The sequence below is a fragment of the Tiliqua scincoides genome, chromosome 1, assembly GCF_035046505.1.
Source record: "Tiliqua scincoides isolate rTilSci1 chromosome 1, rTilSci1.hap2, whole genome shotgun sequence".
In the NCBI taxonomy this organism is placed as follows: domain Eukaryota; kingdom Metazoa; phylum Chordata; class Lepidosauria; order Squamata; family Scincidae; genus Tiliqua; species Tiliqua scincoides.
In genome coordinates this window covers 190,548,355-190,573,699 of record NC_089821.1, presented here as the reverse complement: position 1 = coordinate 190,573,699, position 25,345 = coordinate 190,548,355, and the positions used below count along the sequence as shown (strand labels likewise).

General features: G+C 39.5%; 1 protein-coding gene across 1 annotated transcript in view; it reads left to right on the top strand.

The window, feature by feature from the left end:
- Positions 1-25,345, top strand: part of ASCC3 (activating signal cointegrator 1 complex subunit 3) — a 271,099-nt gene that overhangs the window by 140,223 nt on the left and 105,531 nt on the right. Inside the window, exons 17-24 of the mRNA XM_066612963.1 lie at positions 7,897-8,016; positions 11,747-11,911; positions 12,596-12,682; positions 14,362-14,538; positions 16,460-16,685; positions 19,019-19,173; positions 20,385-20,483; positions 21,517-21,685. Coding sequence (XP_066469060.1) covers positions 7,897-8,016; positions 11,747-11,911; positions 12,596-12,682; positions 14,362-14,538; positions 16,460-16,685; positions 19,019-19,173; positions 20,385-20,483; positions 21,517-21,685 — 1,198 coding nt within the window. The remainder of the gene's footprint in view (positions 1-7,896; positions 8,017-11,746; positions 11,912-12,595; positions 12,683-14,361; positions 14,539-16,459; positions 16,686-19,018; positions 19,174-20,384; positions 20,484-21,516; positions 21,686-25,345) is intronic.

Here is a 25,345-nt window from a genome sequence, read left to right as displayed (position 1 = left end):
CATTTTTTATGTAGTCTGGAACACTGGACATGACTTTTCCTGCTGACAGGACAAGCCAGGAAAGATCAGTACTTGCTTGATTACAGAAAATCAATTGTGAGTCAGGTCAATTACAGTGGTCTTTCGTCTTTTGATTGTAACTCAGTCATTTTTTTTTTTCAGTTCAGATCGTCATATAAATATCTTCCCTTCTTGTATGATTAGTTTTTGCAGTAACCCTGAGGAAAATGCTTTGGAGTCATAATGGAAAATTTGAATGAAGATATGTGTCTTGACAATGCTTGGGAAAACAAAGATAAATATGATATGCAAAACAATTAGTATATAGTCTTCTGAATGCAGGTGTGATTATTTTTTTATATAAACAGTGACTTGGGCGTGGCCGGCATGTCCTGGAAAGCTGCTGCTTGAGGATTTGAGGAGACTCTGGAATGTTGCTCAGTGTAAGAAGGTGGAATTGGAGTCCAACCCAACCCCACCCTGTTAATGGAAGTATTTTCCACTTACTGTTGGACTCCCTGTATCTAAATGAATGTCTTGCACTAAGTTTGTGCTTTAGAACAGAAAATGTGAACACTTTTTTGTGGTGCAATAAATTCTAAACATTTGGCAACAGCCTGATGACAGTCCATTTTTTACTATTGCATCTAATCCCCTCAGACAGGTAATATGTTTTAAAGAAGTTTTTTTTCAAGCTTGCAAAAATTTCAGGGATTATACAGTGAGACTGTTAGTCAAGTTGGTCTGAATGCTGTACTCTGTTGATGCAAAGCAACAATGTGATCTAGCACAAGAGGACAAGTTATTGTGGAGAAAAGGTTCCTGGTGGGAATTTGAAAACCATTGATCTAAAGCAGTTATTTTCAACCTTTTTTTGTCTCACAGCACACTGACAGGGTACTAAAATTGTCAAGGCACACCATCGGTTTTTTGTCAACTGACAAGGCACACCATGCTGTTGGTGAGGGGCTCACATCCCCCAATGGCCTTACTAGTAAATAACCCTCCCCCAAACTCCTGTGGCACACCTGCAGACCATTTGCAGCACACCAGTGTGCCACAGCAGAGTGGTTGAAATTGGCTGGTCTAAAGGGACGTTCTTGAGATAATTTATCACACAAAATGGAAGAGGAGATGCTCCATGTGTTGCTTTTTCTAGAACTTTGGTGAGCCCACAAATGGGATATAAGCCTGCCTAAGGAGGATACCCTTGCTATATCGCCTTTTCTGTTTCTGGATAAAATGTATTTCGGAAAGAACAGAAAAATAGAGAGAACAGAAAAGAAATGAAAGATGGAAATATGTGGTTAAAAAAATTAAAGTGATCATGTGTCACTTGGTAGCATTAGGACACAGCTCTGGAAAGGTTGAGTATTACTCCCATAAAGTCAAGTACAGAAGGTCATGGAGGGATATATAGATACATCTTGATGATCATTTTATGTCAGAAAGAAGAGAACAGGGAAAAAATGGTTAAAATTTAAGCAAGTTAACCTAAATTTAGATTAAATGTAGAGAAAAGCATTTTGAGTTAAGGCAGATTCTTTGGAGGGATAAATCGATTGCTGGGATAACGGATCCTGAAGTCTTCATAAAGGCTGCACACATGGTTGGGAATTACCTCCTATGTTGAAGTTCTGTGTAAAAGTGCCTTAGAAGTTGCAGTGAATTGTAATCATTCATGTGAATACATATGCACACGCATACACTGTTGAGAGATTTTAATGTTAGTTGCTAATAAGCTGCAAGGCTACTTCTTAATACTGTGGAAATAAGCAAATATGGTATTGAATGGCAGAAATTTTCTAAATACTTGGTTGGGAAAAGTGAATCCCCAAATGATAAAGAGAGACTGCTTATCATCCACTTCAAATTGAGGTCTTCCAGTGCCTTAGAGCAGGGGTGTCCAAACATTTTGGCAGGAGGGCACATCATCTCTCTGACACTGTGTCGGGGGCCGGGAAAAAAGAGAATTACGTTTCACATTTGCATAAACTTACATAAATTAATATATTAGAGATGGAACTTATATGAATGAATGAAGGTCCTGCAATAGCTCAAGGCCTAGAAAAGGCCTTTCCTTTGCTGCCGCTGCTGCATCACAGATGTGAAATAGCAAGCAGTGGAAGGAGCCCTTGTCCCACAGCTCATGCGAGAGGTTGAACAGTTGGCTGTCATGCTGAGTACAGTTTCAACAGGCCAGCGCGAGCTCCAGGAAGTCTTCAGAGGGCCAGAGGTTCATAGGAGATTGGGGGCTCCCTGAGGGCCAGATTCTGGAGTCCTCGAGGTGGCCCCAGGGCCGGGGTTTGGGCACCCCTGCCGTAGAGAATCTCTTTTGCAGAACCAGGATACAAGTTACTTAGAAATGAAGCCATGCTTGGGATCTAGAGATGTGTGGACTGCTGGATGCTCTAAGGTGAAGCATTAGAGTGCCTTGACTTGATACGAATGGCATTTTATGGTACAGTAATAGGATTGAGGTGACATGTATAGAATAGGCAAGTTATCCTGAAGCTTTAGAAAATACACCACATTGTCCACCCACATGCTCAACCTTGGTCACAGTTTTTCTGATAGTGGATGAAGGAGAACTCTCTTTTTGAAAAGATGTACAATTAGCTAAAAGACTCCTGGAATTACAAACTGAAATACATTTATTAAAGACTTTTTAAAAAACTTGCTAGTCCTGTTCATGCTTTATCTCTCCCACTCAGGATGTGTGTGGGCTTTCTAGATAAATAAAAAGAAAGGGCTTTCTATTAATCTGCTGTGTACTTGCTATTCCCCCTCCCAGTGAAATGCAGTCAGCCCTTTCCCCACTCTTCTTGCTTTGCAGACAAACATACAGAGACAAATGCTGAATGTGGGAAGAGGTTCCCTGTGATTGCCACCTTTGAGTGTTCTGCCATGGCGGTCAGCTAGAGAAATGCATGAAGAATGGGGGCAGGCTAGTGCACACATTCCTGACTAGCCCCACGTGGGCTTGCTCTTCACAGGAGAGCAATCATCTGTGCAGGACTGCTGTGAAGGGTGTATCTAACTGCTGGGTATGATAAATAGGTCCAAAGATGTTTCTTTAAAACTGGCAGGTGTATAGGAGGTTGCTCAGTCAAGACATAAAAAGTTAAACAGTTGGCATCTGTGCACTGTAGGAAATACTTGGCCATTCAGAGTATAGTAGCATTTCCAAAACAAACAGACTGGGAAAACTAAAAATGCTGATGAGACACTTGAGAAAAGAATTCATGCTGTGCCAGTTTAAAAGCAAATATTATATCTTCTGCATTTACGGGATGTTTCCCCTGCAAATTTTGGCTTCCTTATGGTATTAAATGCTTCAGTTACCTAGAAACTTTTGCATTAGAGCATAGTTGATTAAAAGCGTGTTACTGTTTTCTCTGTAGATCTTCCTTTTATCACAGTATCCTCTAAACTTAGGTTAGACAAGTCATTGTTAATGATGCACAGAGTAAGTATGTTTGGCTTGGGAGGAAAAAGTTTATGTTGTTAAAACTAATCTACATTATATTGTTTGTCTTTGTGTTTTTAAAAATGAATATGATAAATGCATGAAATATAAAAAGCACACAGTTACGTTTTTTCTAAGATCAGTGTTGCCAGTGGTTAATTTATTATTATCTCAATTTCAGTATATCAGCTATAAAGGTTATGTGCTTAATTTTCAGAGACACTAACACATGGCCGCAGTAACATGGAGGGGGATATGCAATCAATCTAACAGGGCTAGACCTTTTTCCTGTTTGCTTGTAATATGCAAATAACTGGAGTAAACAAAAATAATTAAACTTTGTAAAGAGAAAAAGTAGGGTTTTTAAATATTCTACCTGCAGCTTATTTTTTCCATAGGTAGCCAGGGGATGCCATGCTCTTTAAGGATTTTGATCTATGGTATTAACTAATTTGTATGAATTATGCCATTATTGATTACACAACAAAAAGTATTTTACAGTGCAAATTGAATATTATAGTTTTTTTCTTGGAGCCAAGCTGACTCTTTCTGAATTTCAATAGTTCAGCTGACATTTGCATAACTGAAGAAAAGTCTTTGTCCAAACTGTGCACTAATGCAGCTCAGACAGAGCTGTGTAAAACCTCCTAATTTCCAAGAAACTGCAGTTTCTGAAGGCTCAGGGAATCTCCTGAATATTGACAAACAAGAGCGAGCCGAACAGTCTCTCCTGAGCATGTATGACAAAGTTTGGGAACTACCTAATCCGATTAGACCTAAGTTTATGGAGAGTCATTTTTAGATAAGTTTTGTAAGAATTCCTCTTCTAGCCCATGTGACACCAACTCTGGCCTGGTGCAACCTATAGGCACATTAGCTGGGAGAGAGGATATAAAGAAACACTGCCTGAGCTGTATCCCAGTCATGGATAGGAATTCCTCATGCTTGTTCATAGAAAAGTAGGGATTCCACAACTTCCTTGCTCCCAAGGCTCAGAAGCTCTCCCAACCTAACCATCAGGTCACAACTCAGGAAAGCTCTTCAACCTTATCCTGTATGTACCAGTAGTATACGAAGGTCATTTGGAACCCAGGACCCATAAATTTTTGGCATCCCGTGACAAAATTATTTTCAGTAATAGTCATGATATGAAATGAATAATAATAATGACCAGAGAAGAAGTGCAGATCGTGAATATTTTCTTTTATTGAACTTATATATAACATGTTTCACATATGTAGTGAATATTGGAGAACCCAAAACAAAACAGGGAAGGAATGCCTATCAAGATAATATGCAGTGGGCTTGTGGTCTATTATACTTACAAAAGCAGTTTTGTTGTAATGTGAAAGAAAGGCAAAACATATGTACATTTATGAAGAATACATTTGGTTTTCTGGAATGCTTGAAACAAGCTATTTATTTCCAGTGGTAAACCCAGTGTAATTCTCTTTTTGTTACATAAGGCAATTGTGTTTTCCTTTTCTGGTTTTTTGACTATAAAATTTGATAGAATGGAGATATTTTACTGCTGTTTGTTTCATTCCATTATGCATGAACCTACGCATCAGTTGATATATAACATGGTTTTTGAAAATACCAAGATTTAAAAATTGGGAGGAGGCCTCTGTCACACACACACCCCCGCAGCTTGGCCCCCAGAGCCCCCCATTTGTACGCCACTAGTATGTACAGTTTAATTGGTCTGTAACATTCTCTAGAACAGGGATGTCAAACTCATTTCATCCTGGGGGCCACATTGGATTTATGGCACCTGCTGAGGGCCAAACTCCAAATGTGGCACACGGAAGTGACCTGTACACAGGAAGTGTTGGAAAAGCTATTTCTATTTCTTTAAAAAGCTGGGGCTTCCCCCTCACTCACCTACCTCCCCCCACCCCAGACACCATTCTGCCACAGAGCATCCCCCGCCTCCCCCCCACCCCATGGCGCCTCCTGCCGTCTGACCCGCTCTGGCCATGGCCGGAGCCCAGGAGAGCTCCGGCGGTGGCCAGAGGGAGTTGTAGGGCCGGGGACGCCATGCACGGCACCTACGTCATTCTGAGGGTTGGGGATGCTGCATGCGGCGTTCCCAGCCCTCAAATTTTCCTTGACTGTGACCAGAGCAGAACTCCGGTAGCAGTCAGAGCAAGCAGGGGTGGGGCAGCCCCAAAACTCCCCCAGATCATGGGGGCCGCCCCAAATGGCTCTGCAGGCCAGATCCAGCCCGCGGGCCGTATCTTTGACATCCCTGCTCTAGAACTTTAAATATTTGGGGGCTTTCGCACAGCTTTGCTGGAGCAATTAGTAATCTGGATGGGAGGAAAAAACAGCATTGCCAGAGAGCACTCAATAGCACCCAAAAAACAGAGGTCCTTTTCACCAGTAATATTAACTTCATCTCTACTTTTTTCACTGAAAAATTAAAAAAAAAAAACCACTCAAGACATTGAATTGGACACCAGGTGGCAGCAAATCTTCAAAAGTAATATGTGCTTTGTCTTTTCATCAGCATTCAATAAGTACTATTGAAATAACACCTAAAAGGATTTCCATCTTCGTGACTACAGTTTTGTTCTGTAGCAACAAACGTTGTTGACATTAATTAATATAACAGGAGAGTGAAGCAGTTACCAATTGTTATGAATATTTGCACATTTTGCATATAGACTACTTTTGCTCTTGTTTTTTCCTTATCTTTTGGATTATGCAGAGCTCTCCTTTGGAACAAAGAGGAGAAAATGTGTTGGAGGCAGTGGCTTAGGTGAAAGCCTAAGGCAGGAGTAGAGCAGGGAGAAGTTTCACGATTGGGCATGTTGTCCTTCTAAATGAATTGTTTGGTTTCAGTGTTGTAAACCTTAATGTTTCCAAAAGGGGTAATGTTGTGTAATATGATGAGATGTCATCAGTTCCATTTCAATATAAAACAAGTAAGTACTTCAGTGAAACATGGGACGAAATCAAATGCACAAATTAGTTCTGGCAACAAATTATGTAATATGCCAGTGGCCTAGCTAAGGAATCCCCTTTTCCTTGATTGAGTTGCACTAATTTTATGTAGATGTGCATTTTTAAACTTTTACTTGGTGCCATTCAGATACCAAAACAATATTTATTTGATTTTAATTCCCGTGGTTGTTGTGACCCACAATTTTGTTCAAGGGGGGAGGAGTAAAAGAAAGCTGTAACTCTTTTATTGCCATGGAGTAATTTCAGATTTTCATTGGCTCAGTTAATACATTAAAAACTATTTTTTTATCATCCTTGTCCAGCTTGAAAGGTGTGCTTTGGGTTTGTTTGTTTTTTAAAGGAATTGGATAGGGTTGAAACTCAGGACATCAGAATGGACAGGAATGTTTTATAAGATAATTTGGGACAGTGAATTGGATTAATAATAGTTAGATTGGTAAAGATTGAATATCATAGTAGCCCCATGGGAGTAGGAAAGAAGGCTTTATGTGAATTAATTTGTGGTGTTTGGAGACAGGGAGATATTATTGACAAACTGTGTAATCCCACTGTATCGTGTAACTCATCATTAATAAATATGTCCCTTCCATGAAAGTTGTTAGCATTTACTTTCAAGTAGGTGTGCCTGATATAGGGTTATTAGGCCTGCCGTTCTCAATGCATTTTTTTGAAAATAGGTTCCATAGAAATCACTGAGACAGAATACCAAGTAAGTGTTGAGGGAGTTGTGGAATTTCAAAACCTAAAGTACAATTTTTTTTTATTTCAACTGTGAAGTTCTTCCTTTTACTATGATCCTGCAAAACCTATTCTATCTGGAATTGCCCATGATTGTCGAGTTTATCTCTAAGTAAATTTATGTGAATTCCTGTATTCTATCGATCTTATGTTGTTGGTAATTTATTGTTTACATCTAGGACTTTTTTGCAGGTCGTAACTTCATTCTAGCATTTGTGTGGTGAGGGTCAATGTCACTATACTGTCCACATGTAATAACATGGGAAATGAGCAAAACTCTTATTTGGATGATAACGATGCTATTTTTCTTCTCTTTTCAACACAAAATGAAAATTCTAGCTAGATATGAATTCCAGAGTGGTTGGTGTAGGCTCACCAATGAATAATAGAAATTCATAAGATGAAACAAACAAAGGTTCATGGCGTGTAGAAAGGACTCTCATTTCTATTATCACAAATCTTTTAAATAAAATAGAACATAAATGGTGCTTTTAAAAAAAATTGCCGCCACTTACTAATTTGTCTATTTCTGACTATTTCATTGCAGAATTACTATTTGACTATTCAGTTACAGTTCAGAGCGTGATACCATAGTCTTTCGAGACTGAAGGTTGCCAACAGGATTCAGTTACTACCTATACAAAACTCAATATATGCTGAACTTTCCTCCATTCTAATGCCTAACGTGTAAATTTTATTTTATCTCTTTCCACTTCCAGATTGCTCTCGGAACAGTGACAAATGTTGAGGAAGCAGTAAAGTGGATAAGTTATACTTACCTTTATGTACGGATGAGAGCAAACCCATTAGTATATGGCATCAGTCACAAGGCTTATCAGGTAGAAAATGCATGAAAAAGTAACCTACTCTCTTGTTCTGTAATCCTTTGCTGATGGGAGATTAAATATTTGCCATTACTGCCTTTCCTGACGTCAGCATCTCCTTTTAAGTGCTTTAAACATGGAAAATATTCTGAAGTACAGAATATGAAAGAAAAACATTCTAAGTTGTCTTTCCTGCATCATCCCAGTGGCTGAAAACTTCATCTATCAGAGAACATATGGAATGCAGTCAATTAGGTACCATGACATACTATGTATGCAAATCAAACTGTTGGACAAGTCAATGCAAGCATTTCAGTACCAAATGTAGATTTTGTAAACCAAGTATGAGTAATATAGTCAAATACTTGGATATACATATAGGATATGTACATATAACAGGTACACATAAAGACCATGAGAGTGATGGAGTAAGAAGATTGCACTATGAATAATGTAGCTGTTCAGTTTAGTTCAAATTTCACTTTGCTATGAACCCATTAGATGACCTTGTGCATGTCACTCTCTCTGCCTGTCATCTGCAAGACTGACCTGCCACCTAGTAAGACTGACCTGCCTTATAGGGCTGTTGTAAGAACAGCAGATAATGTACAAATATTATCTGTTATTAATTATCTGTTATTGTTATTAATACAATCAATAAACTTCACAGCAGTGTTTTACAGAAAGCCATGGTTTCATACAATAACAGTTACAAGTCCTCCAGTACAACATAGATAAATACCAGCTGAGCCAGAATAATTACATATGATCCTTTACCATTTTTGTTCATGTCCTAAAGACTATTTGGCAAGAATTCGGCTCTAACTTTTTAAACATATTTGTTATTATCTGAGAGAAAATAAAAAGCATTGTAATTGGGAAATCTACCAGAGTACATCGAAGGCTCAATCAACGTTTTTTTGTTTTTCAGTATTAAAATTATGAAAGGTAGCACATGATTCTAGTGTTTTGATTTCTTCTAGTCTGCAGGGGCATAGTCTATCAGATTCGGGTATCCCTGTAAATCTCCCAAGATAATGGGAGATAATGTATGTGTAGCACTTAGAACACTCAAAGAGCATTATAAATGCTGAATGGTGTTATCTATCCTATGCATGTTTGCTCAGAAGTAAGTCCCACTGTGTTCAGTGGTGCCTTCTTCCAGGAAAGTGTGCATAGGATAGAGCTTAATTAAATAAATAGATAATGCAATCTGGTCCCATTTTATTTATGTATATATGTATTTATATCAAGTGTTGCTCTTTTTATTTGTTGGCATTTTTAAACAGACTTCTCATAGAATTTATAGCATTATAGCTCTTGGTGGGTCCTGAATATTTGTGAAGTCTAATCATTTGTCCATAAGGCATGATCTGAACAAACCCCAAGCTTGTATTTTGTGTGTTCTTCATTGCTGATTTTTAGTTTAGTTTTCAGTGAGATGTGCAGCTTGCAAATAGTGAAAATATGCAGTTTTCTTCCCTGCTGCTGATGTACACTTTGTTCAAGTTTATGATTAAAAACTCAAAGAAAATGGGTAGCCCGATCCAACACAAATTCCTGTGCAGTGATGCAGCATGGGCAGCACTGCATCCTGCATGGGAATTTCGGCTGCTGGAGGTCTCGGGATAAGGGGACACTTGTCCCCTTACCCTGGGGTAAGCCACAGCAGCCACAGTGGGGCAACTTGGACCTCCACAGGCTCAATCGCTGGCGCAAGTCACCATGTTGGTGAATCAGGCTCAGGAAAGGGGTAGGATGCAGGTGCGCCAATGTTCCCAATCTTGCCCTCCTCTTGGACCCTCCTGTTGCTCCCTTCTCCCACCCCATTTTGTCCCCTCCCTATCCTCCCCCAGCTTCATTCCACCTCATGCTATACTAGCAACCAGTGTTTGCCCGGAGATTCATTTTTGCCAGTCTCTCAGCTAAGGACAAATTAGCTCCTACTTTACTGTTTTAGTATCAGAGACAGGTTGGGTGCTAGTGGCAAAGTGTTGGTGCAGAGGAACTATTTAGGAAGGTTATATGATCTGGAGAAGCCTTCCCCCTCCCATGTTTTAGATCATACCTTAATAATTCTCAATGTTGCCTGATCCAGAGATGTCTTGGGCATTCCTGCCCGCAAAGGGTGGGCCTCAGTTTCTGCCAACTCTCTGTTCTCCATCACCAGCTCCCTGCGCCATATCCCAGACTATTCCTGACAGTCCCCTGTCCTTTAGCCGAGGGAGGCATGTTAGGGCAGTGCTGCCTGAACCTACCAGCTCTTTGACGAACCAGTAGCTCCAGCAGCAGTGTTTGGCTCCCAGAAGTGACTGGTGATGATGTTGTCACCAGTTACTTCTGGATTTGGAGACATCGCAGACCACTTCAAACAGCAATAAGGAGGTCAGAGTAGGCAGGAGGGTTTTTTCCAGTGTGCGGTTTTCACATGCTAGTGCTCTACCCACCGGGCTGAACCTCCTGCCACTGTCTGAAGTGGCGTGGTCTCTCTGCTGGGTGGTGGGCATCCCCCACCACCCCTACACATTGTTGTGCCGCTCCTGGGAATCGTTACTGATTAAGGACTATTGTATTAGGGTAGTGTTTCTCAAACTGTTGGACCCACTATGTTGGTCACGAGCCAATTTCAGGTGGCCCCATTCAATTCAATATTCTATTTTTTAATAGACTGGATGCTACCATGGTATGTGACTGCATTTGGGAAAATGTTACCGATCTGTACTTTTAACAGGCTACCGTGTATACGTTTTAAACAATGATAGTAAATTGGGCTTCTCGGTATGTGTGGATAGGATAGAAACCTAAGATTGTTAAACGCTCTTCCTGCTTGATGATGTCACTTCCAGCCATGACACTAAAAATGTTATGAATATTTTTCTTTTTTAAATCACTGCAAACCTTTTGGTTGTAAAGTAGTATATGACTATTATTATTCATCATTATACAAAAATCTTTCTGTTTCCACATTGAAATCTAAAATTGAAACTCCTGCTGATTCCCAGGGTCTTCAAGATATGAGCTAAAATCTGGATCTGTTTCTTAACAATTAGAAGAAAATTTTCTCCGTTTCATGTTTGACTTGCAATAGAAAGAAGACAATACAGGTCCAGCCTATTTATACACAGATTTTTTATACAACACGATTTGACTCAACACAAATGGCCGCTGCAAATGAGAAAGAATGTACTGATCCCTGGAGAAGGGGAAAAATGCATCCCTTTAAAATCAGTTTTAAAAACTGAACAGTCCTTTAAAAACAGCCTCCTTAATGAGAGAGGGGGGGCAGCGGGCTAACAATCCATCAATCCTTCTCTCTCCTTCGGACCCCTCCCTTCCCCCAGCACCTGAAAGAAACATGATCATTTTGCATTGGTGAAGGGAGGGGTTGAGTGAAGTGCTGATGGATTGTCTTCTTAATGACTCTTATCTTAGAATCAAAAGGTCAGCAAGGCTGTTTTTCAATCACTGGAGCAAAGAAACTTTGTTTTTTAAATTGATTTGCTATAGTGCGTTTTTTTTTACCACGCGAATAGTCTCAACCTGTACTAACATATGTGTTTTAATTCCAAATTGTTGGCTTATCAGAGTGATCATGTCAAATGAAATGCTAAAAAATTGCTATCTATGCACATGTGTTAATCTGAAGAAGGAAGGAATGGGGGGCAGGATTCAAAGAACCATAGAGACTAATTTTTCAAACAATGCTGCTATTTTCATTGGCTGCTGTTTTATAAACTATATGTAGATGGATCCAAGTTTAGAGAAGCACAGAGAACAGCTAGTGATTGAAGCAGGTCGAAAGTTGGATAAAGCCCGAATGATTCGTTTCGAAGAAAGAACTGGATTTTTTTCTTCAACAGATTTAGGAAGAATCGCCAGTCACTATTACATTAAGTACAGTACTATAGAGGTAACAAAACTGCCTTTCTCTATATTTTAAAATAAAGTCATGAAATATTTAACAGCATTTTAATCAATCTTATGCATACTTAACTGGAAAGAAGTTCCATTGAAATCAGTGAAACTTTTGTGGTAATATGCATAGGATCATGCAGTAAGATTATCAGTAAAATAAACTGCAGTCTTATGCCTGGTGATATGCTTGTAAATCCAAGTTGAGGGGGGGTTAGATTGTACATGCAGAAGTGTGAAATTAAACGAACAAACCTCTGTATGTGTGCAAGCACACTACTGTATCAGTGCATATCTAATATGCTAGATAAGATTTTTTCACAAAGTTATATACATTATCAAAAATAGTCTTTCATAAAACTGTACAGGTTTCTATATTTCAAGTTCTGCTAGCTACATTTTCTTTTTTTAAAACAGGAGTATATGTTACCTTACTGGGTATTCATTTTTACAAAAATGGATATCCTGTCCACTTCATGGTTTTTTAAAAAGAATTCTTATTCTTATGCTTTGAATCGCATGATGTAATCACTCCACATCACTTTTCAAAGCAAAAATTTTGGATGACATTTCTTCTGAATGTCGCTACTGATTGCAGAATTTTTTTTCTCTTGTTCAGTGTCTAGATAGGAGCTATTGCTAAACGTTTTAAATCACAAGTTGAAGTCTGTTCTCTTTGCAGACGTTCAATGAACTGTTTGATGCTCACAAGACAGAAGGTGACATTCTTGCTATAGTGTCTAAAGCAGAGGAATTTGAACAAATCAAGGTAAGAATGCATCCCAAAGTGCAAAAAAAAAAAAAAGGAGCACTTTTTCTTTGGCAGGGGGACTTCCTCTGAACTCTATAAAATGATGTTTTGGAGATCAAATACTTAGCTGTTCAATGTTTACTTAACTGTATTTTTTTTTAATTAGATGTCATGGAAACAGAGCTTGGTATTTCATAATTACATTTTTGGATTAAGAAGGTATCCAGGGATTGTAATACACATAGGAGTTCCAAAATGCTTATAAATATGTCTTGCTAGACCCAAGGTCATCTTCATTCATGTCTGTATAGGGAACAGCTCCAAACACCTCAATCTTTCACACATGATACTTCTTCTGACATTATTGTTGCAGTGTCCAAGCTAGCTGGATCTCCTCAAGTGCATCAAATCGTTGTTGATACTGAAGATATAATGTTTCTTGTCCCACTAAATTGCACTGCTTATTCATACTATCCAGTGTTATCCAGTGTCTTACTTGAACATGTTTTGGCCTGAAGGCCTTAATAATGGATATAAACCCACAGAGTTGTAAGCCAGTGCTATGTTTGGATAGCAATTCAAGAAGAAGGGAAGAAGGGTTGGGTAGTGCAGATCTTTTTAAAGTCATGTTAGAGATTTATTGATCTCTAGAGACTTTGTTTCATCAATGGAAGTGATTAAGATTTGTGCAAAAGAAAATGATCACTGCAGCTCTGTTTCTATTTGATCTGAATAAATGAGGCTTAAGCAGGAGGCAGAAATTCTTCTTCCCCCTTATAGGCAAAATTGACAGTATGGTGCGAATTTGGATGCGTTCTCATGCTTGTTGAAACATCAGCTACTGGAGCCTCCTTTATTTGTACAATAGCTGTATACAAGTGTAAGTGTAGCAAGAGACTTTTCAGGGGTTAACAGAAATGGGTCCTCTTGAAATGTGGTAATTATGGAGTGATGGAATGTCCCTCAAATGGTTCAAGTGATAGTTGTGACTTTTCAGCTGTTTCACAGTAAATGAGTTGGTCAGAGCTTGATGAAAGTGGCCTCCATGTGGTTCCCTGCAGGTGCCAAACATTTACCCTCTTTAAATAAGTTCTAGACTAATAGACTTTCAGCAAACCAAAGAATATGTAGATTTATGCTCTGTTTTGCAAGTATGAGTGAGAATTTAAAATATTATGTATTATTCAGGCTGTAGATATGAATATTTCTTTAGTTGCATTAAGACTTAATCTTATTAACAGTGAAAACCTTAATACCATGAATCATAGTACTTCAGAGTTTTGAGCTAAGAACATAATATGCCACATGCAAACTGTATGACTTTAATGAATACATTTAATGTTAATTCAAGTTTGCCCTAATCCAGAAGGACAGAGGTCACAGTCTGGTCAAATAAAAAGGGAAATCTCATCAGGTGGAGGATGGTACGGTCAGGAGAAATAATTCTTGAGGCATATAATATTTTTGTATGTCAATGGCAATCTTAATATAAGGCAATGCATAATGAAATGCAATTGTGTCGTTATTAAGATAGTTTCAATTAGGTTCTATTAAGTACAATGTTGGGAGACATGTTTTCCAGAAACTGTAGACTGTTTAAAAACATTGTTATTGAGAGATAATTGGCATTTAATTTTCATGTGGAAGATTTAACAAGTTGCTCCAGCCTTTTCAAAGTCTATTAATTTGTATTTCAGGTGAGAGAAGAAGAAATAGAGGAACTGGAAGCCTTGCTGTGCGATGTCTGTGAACTTCCGGCTCCTGGTGGTGTGGAAAACAGTTATGGGAAAATAAATATCCTCCTGCAAACCTATGTTAGCCGAGGAGAGATTGATAGTTTTTCCCTTATTTCAGACTCTGCTTATGTTGCACAGGTAAAAAGGAAAAAAAAATAATTTGTTTCTCCATTAGTGACTTATTCCAGAGAAGACCATGAGTCTATGTATTCAGCTCCAGAGACCAGTGGTCTTTAACCTTTTTTGTGCCACAACCCAAATAAATAATGAGGCTGGGGACCCTCCGCTGGTTCTGCTCGCCCATTCCTGTCACCACCTACCTTCCACCCCTTCCACTCCTGTCACTGCCTGTCTCCCACCACTGTTTACTGTAACCAAATATTCTTATTGTAGAGAGCATAATATGTTACCATGAAGTCTGGCACTATTGAAAGCCATTCTATCACAGTTGCTGGGACCTGAGCAAGACTGGGACACAATCTCTTGGTACCTGAAGGGGTATACCAGATGCCTCCTCTTTTAGGGGCCAATCCAGATCTTTGCATGCTGGCTCACTGCCGGCATGCACTGTGACAAACATGCTGTAAGGCGTGTTTGTGAGCCTTACTGTGGGCCCAGTGTTGGAACTAGCCCTGTGCGAGCCCATACTGGGCCAGCTGTGGTGCTGTGTCCACCGCCTGGCACTCCATGCGAAGCGTCGGGCAGCAGAGAGGTAAGATGGGTAAGCCATTTTGGCACCAATGCAGCCTCACATGCCAGGCAGCTCAGGATTGGGCTGTTAGCTGGTAGCGCTCTAGTTCAGTGGTCTTCAACCTTTTTCATTCCTTTAAGATGCCACAGTTCCACAACTTTCATGACTCCACTGGGCTTCCTATCCCAAGGTTGAAGAACACTGCCATGGACAATTGTAATGCTCTCTGTGTAACGGCCGAGGCCATTACCTGCCCTCCATGATGAGAACTTGGGCCCAAGCAAAAATGGAAAGGCCAGGTCCATCTCATGCTATCTCTGCCGTGGGGAAGCATCTCTCTGCCCAGCTGATTATTGCCAGCTGTGGCTTTTGGCAACAGCCTGGGAGTGCCCCTCATTGGCAGATGATTGATACGTCCGGGCCAATTAGCACCCCATACCCCCAATATAACCTCCCTATTCTAGCCCAATACTCTAACAACCCTCGACCTTCTCCGTACCCCTGCACCATTCTACAAAACACATAAGTTGTCTATTTTATTTTGTGCACTTTACTCAAAAGATTCCTGCACTTAGCTTGGTGTACTCCTTTCCTCCAATCTCTAAAAGAACTGTTCAGGCTGTGGGCTGGCCTGAAACAATCTGAATTTGGAAACCTGGAGTTGGTGCTTTTAAAAATAAATTAGTAGTTTTCCAACTTCTTATCTTCATGGAACTGTTTTCACATTGATTCGTGATCTGTGATGAGCCTTTGTGAATCTGCAATAGGTTCTAGGGTGCACTCTTGGTAAAATAAGTATCGGTACCGGAAGGATACCTAGCACTCTCCTCTGCAGCTGTTCATTGTAAGGGAAAATCAGTAATGGTAGATGAGTTGTCAGAATGACTGTCTGCCAAGGTTCTCTGCTTCTCAGCTTAAAAACCATTGTTGTCGTCAAAATAGTTAATCCTTAAAAGTACTACACTATTTGTTTGTTCAAATCATTTGAGTTGCTGTTTTGCTATTTATTAAAAAAGGCAATGTTCAAAAAGTTCCAAAAAACAAATTTATAAGCAGAATAAAACAAATACAAGAATACAGTAGCACAGAGAGCAGAAGGTTTAAAAGTAGAAAATCTTAAAACATCTGAGCTATGCTTGCAAAGGCTTTATTTTGCAATGAACAAATTTTCAGCCAGCGGAGGGAACTGTAAAGTGAGGGTGCAAGCTGGATCTCTCAAAGACAGAAATTCCAAAGGAGAAAATTCCATAATGTGGGCGCCACAGCAGAGGTCCCAATTGCTGATTGTAATTGTGTTATTCTGTGCACAGTGTGCACTACAGTGCTAAGGAATAGCAAAACAATTCATCACTGCATTTTGTTCAACAGAATGCAGCACGCATCGTTCGAGCCCTTTTTGAGATTGCTCTCCGTAAACGCTGGCCTGCCATGACCTATCGGCTGCTGAATCTCAGCAAGGTTATCGACAAGCGATTGTGGGGTTGGGTCAGTCCTTTGCGACAATTCTCGGTCCTGCCACCATCAGTCCTCGCCAAACTGGAACAGAAGAATCTCACAGTTGATAAGCTGAAGGACATGAGGAAGGATGAAATCGGTAAGAGGGCAAGGCTAAAATCAATCCAACTAAAGTAGTGATTCTCAAACTTATCAGGAGTTTTACTCTTGAGGTAAGTCTTTGAAGGGGAGGGGGCGAGGGTAGCGAAACGACCCCCAGGATCACGTCGCTAACAGGGGCAAAAGGGGGGTGCTTTTACTTACAGGTGGCTGCAATACATTGCAGGAGGTGTGGGGAGTCCCACGCAGCCCTCCACAGGGCTCCCAGATGCTTAGAACGTTGAAAATAAGCAATTGCAAAGCGCTGCCTGGTTGCAAACACAAAGAGGAAGTGCTTTGCAATTGCGTATTTTCAGTGTTCTAAGCATCTGGGAGCCCTGTGGAGGGCTGTGTGTCACCACCCATCAGTTTGAGAACCACTGATCTAAAGTATTTGTGCTTTAGTTTTGTGTCTTAGTTTTACTATTACTTTATCTAGATCCTGTCTTAACCCAAAGGCTGGGGAGGGGGGCTGTAATTTTTAAAACTAAAATATTTTTCTGTTACAAAGGCTAACAACCTAAATTAATCCCATCTCCCTGTACCTGCCTTTCTTTATTCTTTCCTTTCTCCTCTTGAGAGAGGCAGCAAAATCCCCTGTCACATTTCAGTGCTTTTTAATACAACTTCTCTATTCACTCCGAGTTCAGAATGTTTTAAAACAGACTCAGTTGTAGGGGCATGTGCTTTCAGAAGGCCCCAAATTCAATCTGGCATCTCCATTTAAAGAAATCTCTGGTAGTAGGACATCTCTCTGGGACTTTCACAAGCTGCTGGCAGAGTTGACAATGCTGGACTAGATGGACCAATGGTGTGATTCCGTATAAGTCAGATTTCAGGCTTTTAGCTATCTGTAGGATCCTGCACCCCGCAAACGTGAATTGTATGTCACTGTTTAGTGCATATATGCTGTAAAGAAGTCGGTGTTCTGTCCCAACGTGGTTCCTCAGTTTACTGGGGGATGGGGTCCTTTGGGTTCATGCAGGCCATTGTCAAGGAAGAGGAAAAGGTCAGTGTTATACATTTGGCTAGGTAAGATAGTATCTCTGCTATCCAGCTGTGTTGTAATCTCTGCCTCCCAACCATGGGGCATGCAGAGAGGACAGGTTAGGGTTTCTGGGTGAGCATGGTGGACTGGGGAGGAAGTGTTTCTGTCTCTGTGTTTACCGTGAAGAAGTCAGTGTTTTGTCATAGTATGTTCCCTAGTCTGTGACTAATACGGTAGTGACAAATGTTATGCATCATAACATCTGTCACTGCATCTTCTAAAATACAGAAGCTCCCCTACTTAAGAACTTTCTGCTTAAGAACTTGCAAGATATGAACATGCCTAGCTGTATGTCCATAGGGGTTAGAGCCCATTCGAAATATTCCTGAACATTTCCCACCTTATTCCAGCCAGCCTTGTTAGCCTGTTTTTCAAGGTACAACCACACAGTACACTGTATGGTAGATGTACTCTAAATACTCTTTTATATATATATATATATATATATATATATATATATATATATATTTCACAACATGTTCTCTACCAATAATAGTGATAAAAACACTATTTGTAAATTGTAAGGTTTTTTTCCCCTCTAGTCCGAAGCAACTTACAAACAGACTCCTGGAATTGAACCTGTTCTTAAGTAAAGAACTTTTTATATTCCTGTTTGGACACTCTTTAATGAAAATATGCATTTTGAGTTATGTCCTCCACAATGATTCTATTCTCTCCGCTATGAGCGACCGCATCTCAGGACTGTAAAAGTACAAAAATTGGTCTGCGTTAAATAAGGTTGGATCCCATGTTTGGCGAAGACTCCCTGTGGATTTTAAGTGCTAGGTCAAGAAGTTATAGGAGGAAAACGGAGCAGGGTTGAAACAATGGCGGGAGGTTATATTCTTAATAGTTATTTAACTCACTAGTAAAAGTTAAAAGAAGTATTCAGAATGACTTTCTGAGCTGTAAAATACTAAGGACCCAATCCTATCCAACTTTCCAGTACCAATGCAACCTCGAGGTAAGGGAACAGACATTATGTTGAGGAGGCATCTGTGACTGCCAACCCATCACAGGACGCAGTGCATGCCCCATTGGTTTGGCTGCATCAGCGCTGAAAAGTTGGATAGGACTGGGCCCTGATTCAAGTTAAATATTACTTTATATTTCAGTGCAGTCGGTGAAGAGAATCTGTTCACTTAACAATAAATAACAAATAAGCAAGCAATAATATTCCTCTCTAAAGCCTATTTAAAAGTCTGATGTGTGCTCCCCTCCTCTTGCCTTATTCCGTTGGGCCTTCAATAAACACAGATTTATTTCAAGCTATGTTTACTTTGCAGGTCACATGCTCCACCATGTGAATATTGGCCTGAAGGTCAAACAGTGCGTCCACCAGATTCCATCTATTACAATGGAAGCAACCATCCAGCCAATTACTCGTACTGTGCTTAGAGTTAGATTGAACATCACTTCAGATTTCAAATGGAATGATCAGGTAACAATTCCTAGAAATTAAAGTCCAGAAAATGTATTGAATGACGTTGACTCCCCTAGTACTGCTTGAAGTCACTGCTACCACCAGATAGCTTATGAGGTTGTATAAGTCATCATGAATTCTTTTGATTCAATTTCTTGGTCTAAAGCAACTATGCTGACCAATTCAGGAATCTTTTGTTAACAGGTTAAATGACCATGCAATATAATATTGAACCAGGATAAAGGGGGCAAGAGACTTATGGGGAAGAAATTGTATGCACTCCCCAGCTCATTCCAAACCCTTCGGTCCTAGACCAACATTATCTTACATCTGTGTTGGCTCTTAGAAACATATTGGTACCTAGTCCGGAATATGGGTATGAATAAGATTTGTATAATAAACAGAAAAAATACATTCAAAATATTTTAGTTTGGTAACCTGTCACAATATTAAATAAAATAATACATGAATTCAAATTATATTGTAGCTTAGTAAACTTTCTTAAGAAAGATCAGAGTCATACTGAAGGTGAATGTATACATCCTTTTAGAAGTAGGCTATCTCAGATTGCCACGTGCAAGAGAGTGGCAACAGAATGCAGGAATCTTGTTGTCTTGTTTGTTTCCTGAGCAGGGGGAAATGTTTGTTCTCTAACATTTGCTCCCTAATCTCAGGGCTACATTGGGGCTGCATCAGCATTGGAAAATTGGTTAGGATTAGGCTATATTAGGTTTTGAACATGACTTTCTAATGTTAGGTACTATGTTACCTTGAGACATCTTATATTTAACTTCAGCATTTTTATACTTTCCTACCTTGTTATATTCTTCCTACTGTTGACATATTGGTTCAGTTCAGATTTCACAATAGTGTATGGTTTATTGTAACAAGAACTAGGAGGCACAAACCTCAGGCTCACATACACCCCACGCACATCTGAATCAAGAATACTGGAAACTTTGCAGTTCTTAACAAGCCACAGTTTCCCATTATTATTGGCCAAAAATGGAAATTGTGATTTATACAAACAACAATTTGTTACATGCCAGTAGATCAAACCAGAAACTGTAAGGGACTGTACAAGTCCAAGGCTTATGCCTGTTCCTTATTGCAACTGACAATGGTTTGTGGTATCTAAACCAGGCTATTATGTCTACCAATTTATTTAATAATCAGGCTGAAATACCTAAAGTTTTCTGTTTGGGTGTAGATTTTCTTTGTTCCCCTAGGTTCATGGCACAGGTGGAGAACCCTGGTGGATATGGGTAGAAGACCCTACTAATGATCATATTTACCATTCAGAATATTTTATTATTCAAAAAAAGCAGGTAAGTTTACCTACATCTTGCAACAGTTAAAGCACACATACCATGTAAATAATCCATTTAATCTAAATATTGTAAGGCAGCATTATCAGATATTCTGTATTATTATTATTATTATTATTATTATTATTATTATTATTATTAACTAGGTATTTATATACTGCCTTTCTGGTCATCAGATTACTCCTCTGACTTTATTCAAGGCGGTTTACATAGGCAGGCGTTTCTAAATCCTTCAAGGGGATTTTTACAATCATAGAAGGTTCTCTCTTTCAAGAACCAACAACATTTCAGAATGGATCTTCCTGGTTCGATCTCACTTCTGACCTCCAGTTCTCCCACGCAGGCTGACAAGCAGTTCCATCTCTCACATGGAGGGCAGCTAGGATGCGTCTTGCTCACACCAAGAGCAGGTGGAATTACTCAGCTTGGCTTGTCAGCTGCTTCAAGGTCTCACCATTCTCAGCTGTTCAGGGAGCTGCCAGTGTCCTTGAACTGCTGACCTTATGATGTTATCTTCGGGGTAACGGAGGCTCTACTCTCTAGACCAGACCTCCTGCCCTCTAGACCAGACCACATGTATTATTCTAAATTTCATAGTCAGATTCACATGCTGAAATTCTTTCTTTGCAATTGTTCACTGTTACTAAAAAACAAAATCTCAAAGTGTTTGCATTTCTTTGTGTCTTAAGGAACAATTACTTGAAGATAAAAAAAAATCAATATGTGCTGTTTCCTTCTATTTGTTTATACAAATTATTACTAGCTACAGTTTCATCAAACGAAAACACTTAAAAAGCAAGAGCCTATTCTGCTGTGCAATCCAGTTAGAACAGGAATCATCTCTAAAACACAAGGAGCTGAAAAAGAGAATTGAATTTTCTTTTATTTTCTGTGTGTTTTATAAGTATGCTAGAATGTGTTATACTTCTAGATTGATATCTTTTTACTTGTTGCACTTACATGAGAGAATGAAGCAAACTGATTTTAGCTATGTAGAGATCAATAATAGTTCTATATACTTTGTTTATGTTAGGTCATTGCAAAAGAAACTCAATTGCTGGTATTCACAATACCAATTTTTGAACCACTGCCATCCCAGTACTATATCCGAGCTGTGTCTGATAGATGGTTAGGTGCTGAAGCTGTATGTATTATCAATTTTCAACATCTGATTCTACCAGAAAGACATCCACCTCATACAGGTAACAATGTAATAGCTGTGGTCTTGTGCAAGTGTATATTCATATGTCCTCCTGATTTCTAAGGAAAGTATATATGCCTAATTGTTGCTTCATGTTTGTTTCCTTATGTTTGGTACTCATTTTTTTTAAATAGACTGCAACAGTCTAAGAACTACTAAGCAGTGTAGTAGTTCAGTACATGAATTTTTGGAATTTCTGTCTTGACCCTAGCAAATTATCTAAAGTAATTGTGGAACTTCTTGCCACAGGATGTGGTGATGGCATCTGGCCTTTAAAACTGGATTGGACAGATTTATGGAGGAAAAGTCCATCACAGGCTATAAGTCATAATGACTGCAACCTCTGAGTTTTAGAGGTAGCCCAGTTCTGAATGCCAGATGCAAGGGAGTGGCATGAAGATACAGGTATCTTGTTGTCTTGTGTGAAGCACTCAAGAGGCATCTGCTGGGCCACTATGAGATACAAGAAGTTGATTTAGATGGGCCCTGACCTGATCCAGCAATGCTCTTCTATGTTCTCATCTCATAATTTGTTGCATTCTTCTTAAATGGCTTTGTTCTGAATTTTATCATAAGGAAAAAATATATTTGAAACGGTGGATCTTTCTTTTTTGAGCTATGCTGCTTGTTTTATCTGTGATTTTTTTTTTTTACAGCACAGGGCACTACCGTCATACTGTTTTCTTTAACTGTCACATGACTTAGTCATGAATATGAAAAGTTGGCATATGAGTTTATTTCCTCTGTGTTCATCAGTCAGTGAGCTGTACTTTAGGTGCTTCTTATTGTGTTGACTTCTGTTGTAATCATGCTCATGTCATTTAAACTTCAGCATATGGGGTACATTCAGAAATGTACATGGATCCCTTTTTGTGTTTAACATGTATAAATTCACATGTGCTTGTGATCTGGTCGAGCATTGTTGTGCTGCACCTAAGCTGTCTGGCTAAACATGTGTACCCTATTTATCTAATTGACTGATCATTGAATGCTATTCAGAAGAAACCAAAAGATATTTACACATCACCAGATATGGGACCGCTAGGATTTATGGTAATTGACTGCCATTCCCATCTGGTTCCTCTGAAACAATGAGGTGTACTGAGGTTGTGCTAGACAAAGATCAAGAAAAGGGCTTTTCTTCCTTTGACAGATCCCAAGAAATCACAGCATTAGTGGGGATGATGAAAGAGTTCTGAACTATCTACGAAAAGTATGTTAAGAATATTAAGCCCTGTGGCCTCGACAAGTTTTATGGCTCTCAAGGCATACCTTACTGTGAAGCATCCTAAAAGGGGCACTGAGCTCTTGAGCCAAACAGAACTTCAAAGACAGCATCTGTGTAACAGAATCAATACAAGTCCCCACTAATTTGTTAGAAGTCCAATATACTCCAGCTCTATATAGTTTCCCTGCTTCATCATTCCAAATTGTTTGGCAGATGCCTCCAAAATGTTTAGTGTCATCTTCATTCTAAATAACCGTTTTTCTTTATTTCTAAGTTTATTTTTAAAATGTATTACATAGATAAAGACATGCATCCTTCTGTTTCAAGCAATGTAATTTCCTGTTTGTTTGTTTGTTTGTTTTTGCTGTTGTGATAAAGTTAACAAATTGCAACGGTTCTAGGTAATTCTAGGTTGGCCATTGCTTCCCCATAGACAAAATTCATCTTTTTGATGCTTTATTCCCCCCCCCCCATTAGATCTCAAGATTCACTTAGAGTTGTGCAAATAGCAGACTTTGGCTGTCATTGTAACATTTTAATTGTGTTACTGCAATATCATTGCTTTATAGCACTGGAACCACACACAAACCTCTCTACATTTATAGCTTACCATGTGAAACAGCACTTACACAGTGGTCATTCTTATCTGAGCACACAAATCAATTTTTAAATGGGGACTCAGCATTCTCCTGTTTGTGTCATGGTCCTCCATAGACCACCTAGTTGCCTACGGCACCCAAATTTTGGTCTCGTGTAGAATCTGTTGTTGTTTGTATGCAATCTCATCTTGGTTTGAGAAGGGCAGCATTTAAAAGCTGGGTACTTTGCTGGTTCTTCTGATCAGTGCCTTAGGGATAACACCTTGTCCATCCCTGTCAACCTGTAGGCTTTTAACCTAGACTTCAGAGGAGTAAAACATAATGCTGATTCATCTGCCAGTTACCACTCTGCATTTAATCTCATCCTGGGAGAAACTTGCTCTGCAGTTACAGCTCCTGGAACGGACCTTGCCTAAACAATCTACCTAGAAATCTTCTAATTTGTTGCTGTAAAAATCCATAATTCATGACTTTCAAGTCTCTCAGTTATTTCATTTATAATAAATTCCAAAGAATAAAGTCCTGTAAGGTAATGAAATTTTCCTAGTGATCACATTGTATTTATTTGTTCCTAAACCCGTTGTGTTCTGGATGTTACAATGTTGACCTTAAAAGAGAGAATAAAGTGGTTGACTGTATTTTATTTCTCTTTCCAAAACTACTTTATATGGAAATAATGGTTTGATCTAAAGACACCTAGTGCAGCGAGAAGCATTGTCTCTTCAGGGGGCATTGGAGGGTACAGTGGGGAGGAGCTTTTGGGAAATACCTGTTCCATGAGTAGAACACTGCTCATGTTTCTTAGGATCCAAGCCATAAAATTATTTTCAATTCAACCTGGTCTGTATCTTTTTTTCTATGCGCAAATGACTAGGAATAAAGATGTTTGAATATTTGCTCCAATTCTATCCAGTTTTCATTTTTATTCACTTGAATAAGCAGTGAATTCTCCTAGGGCCTGCAGTTGCAACTCATAATGCACATATTAGATAAAGCTTTCCTTGCTTGGAAGGCACTTTTTTGTAAATTGCTTTACTGCCTGCATAGTACGTGTGTGTGTTTGTGATTTTTCTCACCAGGGTTGTAATAAAAGGTATAGAAGTTAGGATATATACTCATTTTTATGACCAAAATCATACCCTTTTGGAACAGCTTTAGTTTATTCACTCCATTTAAATCCTTAATTATGCTAGCAAAGGTATCATCATGCAGAGTTTTTGGGATGGATAGATCCATTATTTTTCTAATAGCCAGGGCTTTTTTTCTAATGGAACGCGGGGGGACGGAGTTCCGGCACCTTTTTGCAGGGGCCCCTCCCCTTTGGAGGCATTCCAGGAGAGGGGGAGCAAAACAGAGGCAGAGTAGACAGGCACAGGATTGGACTCTTAGGCTGCCATCCTATCCACAGTAAGCCCCATTCACTAAAGTGGACTTCTGAGTAGACATGCATAGGATTGGGCTCTTAGGCTGCAATCCTAGGCACTTTCCTGGGAGTAAGCTCCATTGACTAGAATAAGACTTACTTCTGAGTAGACATACCTAGGATTGGGCTCTTAATCCTGGCAGAGATATATATCTGCACCCATTTTCACATGCTAAGGGCTGGTGAAAAGGGATTCTACGTGTGTACAACATGCTGTCCAGCCTTGCCAGAGATCTTCCTCGTCCTTCCCCCACAAGCATGCCCTCCGCCAGCCAGCATTTGCAGCTCCTCTCCAGAAATGCACAGCAGCTGCTCAGGGCAGCAGAGAACATACAATTGCATGCCAAGCGCCTTCCCAAAGACACAGAGTATTCTGTTACCTGAATTAAACCATATTTAATCACTTGTTTG